This window comes from Pundamilia nyererei, unplaced genomic scaffold (assembly GCF_000239375.1).
Source record: "Pundamilia nyererei isolate P.nyererei 1_Seehausen unplaced genomic scaffold, PunNye1.0 scaffold00203, whole genome shotgun sequence".
Lineage (NCBI taxonomy): Eukaryota > Metazoa > Chordata > Actinopteri > Cichliformes > Cichlidae > Pundamilia > Pundamilia nyererei.
The window spans coordinates 256,982-268,133 of NW_005187604.1; the positions used below are offsets into that span (position 1 = coordinate 256,982).

The 11,152-nt window shown below is 39.6% G+C and overlaps 1 protein-coding gene across 10 annotated transcripts in view; it reads left to right on the top strand.

Annotated features, from left to right (window-relative positions):
- Positions 1–5,374, top strand: part of arvcfb (ARVCF delta catenin family member b) — a 242,479-nt gene extending 237,105 nt beyond the window's left edge. For all 10 annotated transcript variants that reach the window (XM_005747739.1, XM_013914544.1, XM_005747742.1 and 7 more), the window contains 2 exons: positions 656–768; positions 4,235–5,374. In XM_005747739.1, coding sequence (XP_005747796.1) covers positions 656–757 — 102 coding nt within the window. In that variant the 3' untranslated portion in view covers positions 758–768; positions 4,235–5,374. The remainder of the gene's footprint in view (positions 1–655; positions 769–4,234) is intronic.
- The last annotated feature ends 5,778 nt before the right edge of the window (positions 5,375–11,152 follow it).

Genomic DNA, 11,152 nt, shown 5'->3' on the forward strand with positions numbered 1-11,152 from the left:
GAGTTAAAACCAAAGTTTTAAGAATATAGGTGTCAAGTCCTGACTAACGACACCATTATTGCTAGTAGTGGTGGACATACCGTGGGCAAATAATAGGACCGATCACAGTTTGGGTTTCAGGCTTTTCAGCTGAGTGAACAAAGTAAAGCCAAACTTCTCATTCATTCAGAAGGCAGAATAACAACAATAAGTGTAGCAGCTTCTGAAGTATATTTCAGTGACAACTATATTTAGGCTAACTAGAGCTAAAGATATAGTGTCACATCTTAAAAGCACAAACACTTTATTCAGCTCAGAAGGCAGCGGTAATCACAGCAAACAGTTGTTTGTCTTCAGAGTGTACAGGCCTGCTAGCATCGCTCCAAAGCTGTCTTTTAAGTCTGCTGCCTGTACTTCCCAGAGGTGTTCAGCCCGCTTTGAATGCAACTTGGCTACCAAAACGCGCTCTCTTCCCTCTTTCTTTTGCATGTTCTGGTTCGCTGTTTTGTAATCAACCCGAGTTCTTTCCAAGCTTTCCTTAAGGCAGGGAACTAACACCGGCTTCTCTGATCTTGGATGCATGTGTATTTAAGCAGGAGTGTACATGTGAAATGTATTGACCTCTTTTTATGTTTGACTGTGTTTTGTTTTTTAACCCGTGCTCCTTTGGCTACAGAATGACACAAATAGGAAACACTATATCAGGAGTAACAGGCCTGCAGTCAGTCTGGTGGACGCTTGTGATGTTAAGCCCCAGCCTGTTGACTCCTGGGTCTAAATGCATGCATGGTAGGTCTGAAAAATTGAAATCGCAAACAGGAGAAACTCCTCGCACCTTTCATGTTGCATCCTTTTCATCCTCCGCCTGCTCCTCATTTCTGCCTGTTTTCCTCTCACCCTCACACTTTGTCATGTAGACTTGCTGTCACCCTGCACCCAGATCAGTCAGGTGGAGAAATCACCTCTTTCTTTGCATAGAAATTACATTGTAAACAACTTTTGAGGATTTGTTTTGCGTAGAATTTGAAAGTGCAAGAAAACAAATGGTTAATATTTAAACCTCCCCCAAAAAACTTCTACTCTCTGTATCACATAAAAAGAAGGGTGGTGCTGGTCCTCTGTTCACAATTCAGCACCACCCGTCTCATTCAAATGTAGACCTATCCTCACTCATTGCTTCCCCCTGACAGTCTTTGCTGAAATTGGCAGCAAATGATGAAGGGGAATCATTCTTCTGCACCCTTGAGAGATCCTCCAGGGACTCTGTTTTGCCTTAATGAAAAGCAGCACGGAAAAAGAAAAAGATACACACACACACACACACACACACATACTAAGTCTGCAGTTGTCGTACACGACATATCTCGGGTCAAAGCGAGACGATTTCAGATAAAGAACTCATGCAAGTTGATAAGCTGATGGCAGAAATCAGTGTGTATAATATGCAGGAACCCACACAAGTTTGCACTCCCATATATTGTGTTTGGAGAGGAGACACGATTCCGAGTGCATATATTTTAAGATCTGAAGTAGATGATTTGAAAGTTTTGTGTTTAAATTTCTGGTATGAGTGATTTCAAATAGGCTTATGTAACTTAGATTATCATATTGTGTGTAAGTTACAGAAAGAAACTTTTCTGTGGTTGAGAGAGAATCAAACACATCTCTACTACTGTTTGTTTAAATGCTGTTTTTCACCATTAGAGATAAATGTTTATTAGAAGCCTCTCTAAACAGTCATGTACCGTACATTAGTAGCATCCTTAAATATGGATGCTTGGTTAGGACCTGTAGGTGTCACACTGTAACACAACCGATACCCAGTTTTTGTTTTGTTTGTTTTTTTGTCAGTGTGCTGCCAAAAGTGCTCTGCTGGTGTCGTCACCGTCACGGAACGCAAAACTGAAATCCAACAACCGGAAAGGCTCAGACAAAATAACACTTTCACAAAAAACTGTCCCAGACACCACTTAAAGTCTTCTGCTTAGAGTTTGTGTGATCGTACCAGCTGCCACCCAGCCTGTCTCCTAAAGCAGATGTTACTTGGTTGTTTGTTTTCCTTGTAAAGCAAAATAGAGGACACAAATGTCAGGAAATGACACTCTAGGCATACCCAGTTCATTAAATGTGCTGGGTAGAAGAAGCAGTTCCTCATCCAAGAAATCGTATGAAACAACTTGGGTGTGTTTTGTGTGCATTTACTAGTTACAGTACATTAGCAACAGTTTTCTTTAGAGTGTGATTGACCATTTAAGCTGATCTGGGTGAGCTTCAGTAACTGCCTCACTGCTGTCGTCCTCTCCTCTGCCAGAATCCTCATGTCAGACCTCACTGCCTTTTTCGTTGACAGCATTTTATCTCAGTCATGTTCATCACTGGCCATTCAGTTCTTTCATCTCCATCTAACGTACTGTCGTAGGAAATACTTCAAAGGCTAGATCTTAGATAGAATGGTATGGTTTTTGGTATTTGTTGTAATTTCCAGCTACAGGTAATGATAAGGATGAATCATCAGGTGAGTCGTCTTCACTTCATTTAGCGCACGCAGGATTTCACACAGCACATTAAGCATCTGTTTTGCTGTCTCTCACCTCCATTCTCCATCTGGATTGACATGATTGACGCTTTAAGAGTGACACAATTTTTCAAGTGCTGTGATAATGCCATATGATTGCTGACAAGAAAGAGATTCAAATTAGCATTCACAACTTTTAATAGTAACATGCTGTTTCAACGCTGAGAAAATCTGTTTTGGTGTGATATTTTTATGGAAATGGCTGGTGATATTTTTTTGTCTTGTTGTCCCACTGATGTCCCTGCACAGTACACTAGCAGCTGAGATAGATGCATGCACACATTTGCTATTTACTGCTATGTGTTATATAAGACACATCCATCCAGGGACAGTGACAGAAGACGATGTCATGTCCTCTAAATACTTAAATACTAAATACTAGGATATAAAAGTATGCCACAGGATTAAGGATGCACCTGGTGACTAATTTCTTAGTAGACTAACCTTAGAAAATTAGACAGCCCAACTAGTCTAAAACTAAGAAACACTCAAATATTAACTTAAATTTGAGAAACGTTTAATGGAAAATGTCAAAAACTAATAACTAAGCCATTTTACAATAATGAATCATGCTGCTTAACTGTGCAGCACCTTGCATCCTGCATTATCAATATTACACGTTATTCTCTAGACAGACAGTGAAGAAGAAAAAAACACTTAAACCAATGTTAAATATGGTGTGAAAGGAGTAGCAACTCTACTATAAGGGAGAGCCCATCCATCTTTTGGAGAAAGCGATCAGTAGTGTTAACAAAGAGATGAGGCCTGGATTAACAGATTTATCGTGTTTCTCTACAGCATTGTGCCATCTGCTGGCAGATGGCTGCTTAACATTTGGTACACAATAATTTACGGCATTGGCCTCAATTAAAATTTTTAACAATTACATTAAATTACTCGCAAGTCTGGTACAGACTAGTGACAACAGCAACAATTAGCCAGCTAGACGACTAGCCTAGTTGAGTAATTGCACACATCCCTACACAGGATACAGAACCAAGTAGTGAAACGCTAACATATGGTCCCTAAAGACATTAATATTTTCTTGGTTACAAGGTAATTTAGGCACCATATGTCTAGTTTGCTGTAATGAAGTTATTGTTAGCGAGGTGTTAGCATGCTAGTTAGCTAAAGAATTTGCAAACTTAATAACTCATGTTTTTTTTTCTTCATAGTAATAAGAGCTGAATGCTGTCAACATACAGTAGCTTATCTTACATACAAATATAGTGGCCTAACACTAACATTTGGATATGTGATGTAAATAGCGAAACTCATGCTAAAAACACTGTTTATGACGCAGTGTTTCGTTCCTAATTGCAATTGCAAAAGTTTCACTCTCACTAAGTGAACTAAGGTGAAGCTGTGGTTAAAGCTGTAATGATTTTATTTGGCTACTTGGAAGCAAAACAAAAAGCTAGAAAACCAAAAAATTGAGCAGGGAATTATTTTAAATGGAAAAAAAGACAACATTTTAGTTTTTGTCTTTTAATGGGCTCTACAGACAAGAGTGCGAATATGAAATGTTGCCAGCCATGTCCTTTAAATAATTTAAAATTGAAGTATTCAGATTTTTATCACTGATAATGGGTTTTTTTGGAAGGGGGGGGGCATTTTGTACTGAAGCTCATCATTTACTGTTGCTTTAAACTGATTGTCTCTCTTGTCCATGTGCTTCAGGCTTAAAATAGCAACTGTGTGACGCTAGAAGAGGATCTCCCATATCACCACTGCCATTTCACATGGAACTCATCTTTGGAGTTGGACTTTGTACAGAAAAAGGGGATTTCACAAAAAAATAACGATCACAACGGCAACTACCCAGCAGCAGCCAGCATTCAGTCATGCTTTTCAGAGAAAATTTAAAAAAGAAAAAGAGACTACTCCTACTACTTTGTCATATCAACATTCCCACTGGACATCATGTGAATTTTACAGTTCTGACTCTTGTTGAGCGCAACCAGTGACAAAAAACAGACCGAGACCAATGCCGGCGGAACGATGGATATGTGATGGGGAAAGTGAAGTAAGCAAAGAAAGGAGAAATGGGATGTGTGTTGGAGAGAAACCTGATGGAGGAATAAAATGTTCTTTTATTTTAGCCTGCATCAAATTTTGTAGGTTGTGGAGAGTATCAGAGTCTGGTATTTTGATGTGATGGGTTGGAACAGATGTGTTTGAAGGTCACCGAATGTTCGTTTGATGGGATGGAAAAGGAAAGAAAGCGAGCCTAAGAAGAACTGTAGCATAGTGGCAAAACGTGTACTCCCAGCAGGACCCACCATGAACTTAAAATCCATTTGGGTTCACTGTGTTTTTTGAAGAAAAAAAAAAGTTATATAAAGTTATTTCAAAGCCTTGCTTTGATATCAAATGTGTCAAACTGGTGATTGATGTCCATTTTTATAAAGTCTGAGGAGTCTGCAAGTTCTAGTCTGGAGGAAGGCAAGTGACATAGTGAGTACACGGGATGATGTTTCTGTTTGCACTGCATCACAAAAGTAAGAGAAAATGGAAACAAAAGCAACAAAGACTTCCTGTTTAACTGTGGTCGACACAAATGAGCCAGGCGGCGTGTCGACTTTTCTTCACAGAGCCGTGATTACGTGTGTAACCACCAGGTTTGCGTAGTGATGCAGTTTCATGGTTTCCCAGCTGGTTGCTGTATGTCAATGATGTGTATTAAAGAGGATATAAGAGTTTTTGTTTATAAATGATTTGTGCTTTTGAAAAGACAGGCATAAGTTCTTTTTTGTTGGAAAGATGGATCCAAAAAGGATTTGTTTTTGTTTTTTGTTGTTGTTGGGTTTTATATAAATGTATATTAGGCTCAAAAGGAACAAAAAAAAAAAAAAGAAAAGAAAAAGAAAAATGAAGGAGAAAATGACATTTACTGACTTCTTAGTTGTATATTAATATCACATTGTTTGGAAAGCACATCTCATTTGATAGAAGTTCATCATGTTTGTAAGCAAGAAATAACCACGTAACTTAAATGTGTGTCAGTTATCGTTACACAGCCGATCACCTATTTATATTTTGTGTTTAAAAAAAATGTTACAGGAAAAACAAAATTTATCTGCAGTTTTCTTTATGAAGGCGATGCATCTGTGTTTGACTTTATCTCTCTGGAGGGGTCAGAGGTCACACAGCTTGATAAGAGGTGGCAGTGTTAATGAAAGTTGTGTTTCTTTCCCCAAGCAAGTACCATCGACTCTCCGACACCAGTACATCTTAAAGAGAAATATTCAGTCGTGAGCATGAAGAAAAATCTGTACAGATGTTTATATTCTATTCTTTCCAAGTGCCAGGTTTTGTTTTTTTAATTTTGTCGTCTTTTTATTTGTGTGTGACGTCATTCGGATATTAACTAAGTCCTTCGTGTGCAGGAAGAGTGTGCAGGTGGATGATTAGGTGTGGTTAGAGGCAAAACAACAACAAAAGAAGGTTGCATCCCTCTGTACAAATTCAAACATCAAGTTTGACCATATAGTATATATTTTTACAGCGTTACAGGGTGGGCAGCTGAGATGCAAGAAAAGCGCCGTGGAAGAGAATCCAATCTGAGGTTGTTTCACTCGTGCGTCATCAAGGCGAATGGCATGTGCCTGCGTTCAAGTCTGACTTTTCTTTGTGACGTATGTGACTCTATGAAGCTTGCATATTTTACACAGTGTTTATAAAGATGTACGTTGTGGTAAAAATCAATGAACTACAAAACAAACAACTTATTGTATAAATTTTATTTTCACAAGTTAAAAAAGAAAACACGATAATACCCAGCATCCCTTTCGTGTGTGTGTGTCCTCAGACGTGTGTGCTGTCATTAGACCCACATGACTGTCTGTTCCTAACTGCACTACGCAGTGCCACAACCAAAGGATCTGGAGTTGTATTTACACACATTTAAAAAAAAAAAAAACAGGGGGTTTAGGTTTTGTGGATGTGCTGCCCTTATGTACATTTACAAAATAAACATGGACACACACACACACACACACACTAAATCAAACAGGCCTACCTGTGTAGATATATCTGAATCAAGACCGTCAAAATAAAGTAACTGTACTACTCAGTAGCAGATGTGTTTGTACCTATCATGTGCCTTAACCTTTTCCATGGTAGATAAAGATAAGTGTTTTATATAAACTCTATTCCTCCCCTTCAGCTGTCATCTCTCCATTCCCTATGTTCACCTTCTCCTCCCCCCCTGTCAGCCCCTCTTCTCATTTTTCCCTCGACTCCGCCCATCACTTCATGGATCCTGCATCATCACCACCACCACACCCAGCCCGACCCTCACCCACTCCCAGCCCCTGAGTAGTTTAGACTGTTGGTGGCTTTCTGCCCTCTATTACATTGTATTATAAACTTTTAAAAAGATAGACTCGTTGGAAGAATTGGTTGGATTTCCTAGAGGAGTACAGTTGTTAATGCTTTCGTAGCGAGCAGAGGCGATGCCACAGTGACAGAATGTATGTTAATTTTACTAATACCCAGAGGCAATTATTACGCTTGTTAAACATAACGGAAAAATACTGGTTTGTAGAATATAAATTTGGTGTGTTTTCAATAAATCATGCCTGGAAAGAACTCTTTGCTCTGCTCCGAGTCTTGTTTTATATCATGTGTGATGAATCCACCCAGGTTATTCACTCACATCGGAGTTTCATTTAATGCTCACAGGGAACATTTTACTGTGGAACTACCTTTCAACCAAAGAAATATTTTCAATGAAAATTACTGAGTGGATTATTGATACCAAGTGGGTAGCAAAATTCCGAAATGTATTTCATCATGGTATTGAAATCACCTTCCTGATAAAATGCTTTCTGTTACACCAGGAATGTTCACATTAACTTAAAATTTACTTCAATACAATAATAATTTAAAACATGGGAAGAGTCCGGTGAGTGTACATGAGGAACGTGCTCAGAAATCAGGACTCATCTGACCAACTGTCCAATTCTGATGAACCTGTGTGAACTGTAGCCTCAGTTTCCTGTTCTTAGCTGACTGATGTCTTCTGATTCAAGGTTCTGCACGTCATGGTGTAGAGGTGCTCTTCTGCATTGGTTGTAACAGAGTTGCTGTTGCTTTCCTGTCAGCTTAAAGCAGTCAGACTACTCTCCTCTGACCTTTATGACTTCTGTCATCAACGATGCATTTTCACCCAGAGAACTGCCGCTCACTGGACATTTTCTGTAAGCTCTATAAGGCCAATCATCTAAAATGCATTTAGGCCGGACATGTGGAGGCTCAGAAGCAGGGCCATATCCAGAGGTTTTGAAATGGGGTGGACGGACCCGTGGGAAATAAATTAATATCAAAAATAAGAACCAAACAAAAGCAGTTGAACATTGAGTTATAAAGTTATTAATGTGCACAGACTTCCAGCCTCCAGCGGCCCTTTAACAGTATGGGGCCCCAGTGAAGCACAAGTCAGATAATGGCGCTGTAATAAGACATAGTCTGGTTACAATGGTAAACATATTTACCTGTACGAAGTAGGAAAATAGTGTCTCACACATTGTTCATCCTTTAGGGAATTGTAGGCAGTGGAACAAACCACTGTGAGGTACATGAGGGGGGAGTCCCTCTTTTAAACCTTACAAAATGAATGTTTTCCATTTGTAACTGAACCAAGAGCTTAAACTGTTGGTATGCTGGTATCTCCCGGGGTTAGTGTTTTAAATCTGTACCCAAAGAAAACAGCAATCTAAGCAAGAGGGTCTTTATTCTGAATGAAATCCAGCTTTCAAGTCAAAGGAGGCTCCATCTCTTTTAAGATATTGTGTGAATTCAGAACAAGAAGGCCATTTTTAAAAATTACGATCTCACTATTTTACTAATGCAGAAAAACAGGACTTTTTTTGGTCAAGTACACATACACATGTTAACCTTTGGCAAAGGAATTTGTGCATATACACCCTTCACACAGGATGTTTTGCAGCTCACTGGGCACACGTGGAACAAATAACATTAACTCATTCAGTCCTCTCAATAAGCTGTGTCACTACACAGGATGCACCACAACCAGGATCCTAGATCTCATAGCCATCATTAGTGTCATTAACTATGCATATGCTTTAATGTGGTGTTAAGACACGCTTATACTGTGAACAGTAATTCACATGACAAGTTACAACAATTGGTAATGGTTTATAAATTAGTGCTCAGAAAAATTATTATCTGAACACTGTACTTTTGTTTTTAGAGCATGATGTAGCACCTTCACTGCAGCATGTAAGACAGAAAATTACAAAATCTGTTCTCTAGACTAACAGGAGTGTTGCATTGTTCACACGGTGGACTCTAATATTTTTTTTTACAGAGGGCTAAGAGTCATTGATTTTTACATGAAAAAATGTAACTAGCTTCACAGTTTTCTGGTGGAACTCATGCAATAGTCGCTGACGTCGTTCAGTCTGGTTTATCACAAACAGCGTTCCACGGGGGTCAGTACAAAGCCCCATCCTGTTCACTTTGTAAATAAAACGTGTAGATAACTGGGGCAGTATTATCATAAACCCTGAACTGATAATTAGTCAGTTAATTCAGATACAAATAACTGCATGTTCTTCTCCAGATCACACATGAAAAATCTAATAAGTGTGATGTATGTAATATTAATATTATTTATGTGACCAGAGCCAGCCCAAAGTTTTATGAGTAGAATTTCATTTAAGGCCCCCATCCCTAGCCAAACCCATCAGAAAGTGCGTACCCCAGCATCACCAATATTAACATTTCGTGCATACGTGATAATTTGTGCATTATGCATTTAATACAACCATTATTTAGTGGTTTGTGGATTAGTAGTGTGCTGGAAAGAAATAACCCATCAGACAATGAATTTTTAAAACCAGTTGACTGTTTTAATTGTTTTTTAAGTGTACAAATGAACAAAACAGAAGCAAAGAATCGAAAAAAGGCCTGAATATTATTTTTTGCATCACAAAGAAAATGTTTTTTAATAGACGATATTAAATAAATGAAACAGTCTGACTAAGGAACTGACAGGAGAGTAACAACAATAATAATACAGTGGGGCAAAAAAGTATTTAGTCAGCCACCGATTGTGCAAGTTCCCCCACCTAAAATGATGACAGAGGTCAGTAATTTGCACCAGAGGTACACTTCAACTGTGAGAGACAGAATGTGAAAAAAAATCCATGAATTCACATGGTAGGATTTGTAAAGAATTTATTCGTAAATCAGGGTGGAAAATAAGTATTTGGTCACCTCAAACAAGGAAAATCTCTGGCTCTCACAGACCTGTAACGTCTTCTGTAAGAAGCTTTTCTGTCCCCCACTCATTACCTGTATGAATGGCACCTGTTTGAACTCATCATCTGTATAAAAGACACCTGTCCATAGCCTCAAACAGTCAGACTCCAAACTCCGCCATGGCCAAGACCAAAGAGCTTTCGAAGGACACCAGGAAAGGTATTGTAGACCTGCACCAGACTGGGAAGAATGAATCTACAATAGGCAAGCAGCTTGGTGTGAAAAAATCAACTGTGGGAGCAACCATCAGAAAATGGAAGACATACAAGACCACTGATAATCTCCCTCCATCTGGGGCTCCACGCAACATCTCATCCCGTGGGGTCAAAATGATCATGAGAACGGTGAGCAAAGATCCCAGAACCACACGGGGGGACCTGGTGAATGACCTGCAGAGAGCTGGGACCAAAGTAACAAAGGTCACCATCAGTAACACACTACAACGGCAGGGAATCAAATCCCGCAGTGCCAGACGTGTTCCGCTGCTGAAGCCAGTGCATGTCCAGGCCCGTCTGAAGTTTGCCAGAGAGCACATGGATGATACAGCAGAGGATTGGGAGAATGTCATGTGGTCAGATGAAACCAAAGTAGAACTTTTTGGTATAAACTCAACTCGTCGTGTTTGGAGGAAGAAGAATACTGAGTTGCATCCCAAGAACACCATACCTACTGTGAAGCATGGGGGTGGAAACATCATGCTATGGGGCTGTTTTTCTGCCAAGGGGACAGGACGACTGATCCGTGTTAAGGACAGAATGAATGGGGCCATGTATCGTGAGATTTTGAGCCAAAACCTCCTTCCATCAGTGAGAACTTTGAAGATGAAACGAGGCTGGGTCTTCCAACATGACAATGATCCAAAACACACCGCCCGGGCAACAAAGGAGTGGCTCCGTAAGAAGCATTTGAAAGTCCTGGAGTGGCCTAGCCAGTCTCCAGACCTCAACCCCATAGAAAATCTGTGGCGGGAGTTGAAAGTCCGTGTTGCTCGGCGACAGCCCCAAAACATCACTGCTCTCGAGAAGATCTGCATGGAGGAATGGGCCAAAATACCAGCTACTGTGTGTGCAAACCTGGTAAAGACCTATAGTAAACGTTTGACCTCTTTTATTGCCAACAAAGGTTATGTTACAAAGTATTGAGTTGTATTTTTGTTATTGACCAAATACTTATTTTCCACCCTGATTTACGAATAAATTCTTTACAAATCCTACCATGTGGATTCATGGATTTTTCTTTCACATTCTGTCTCTCACAGTTGAAGTGTACCTCTGGTGCAAATTACTGACCTCTGTCATCATTTTAAGT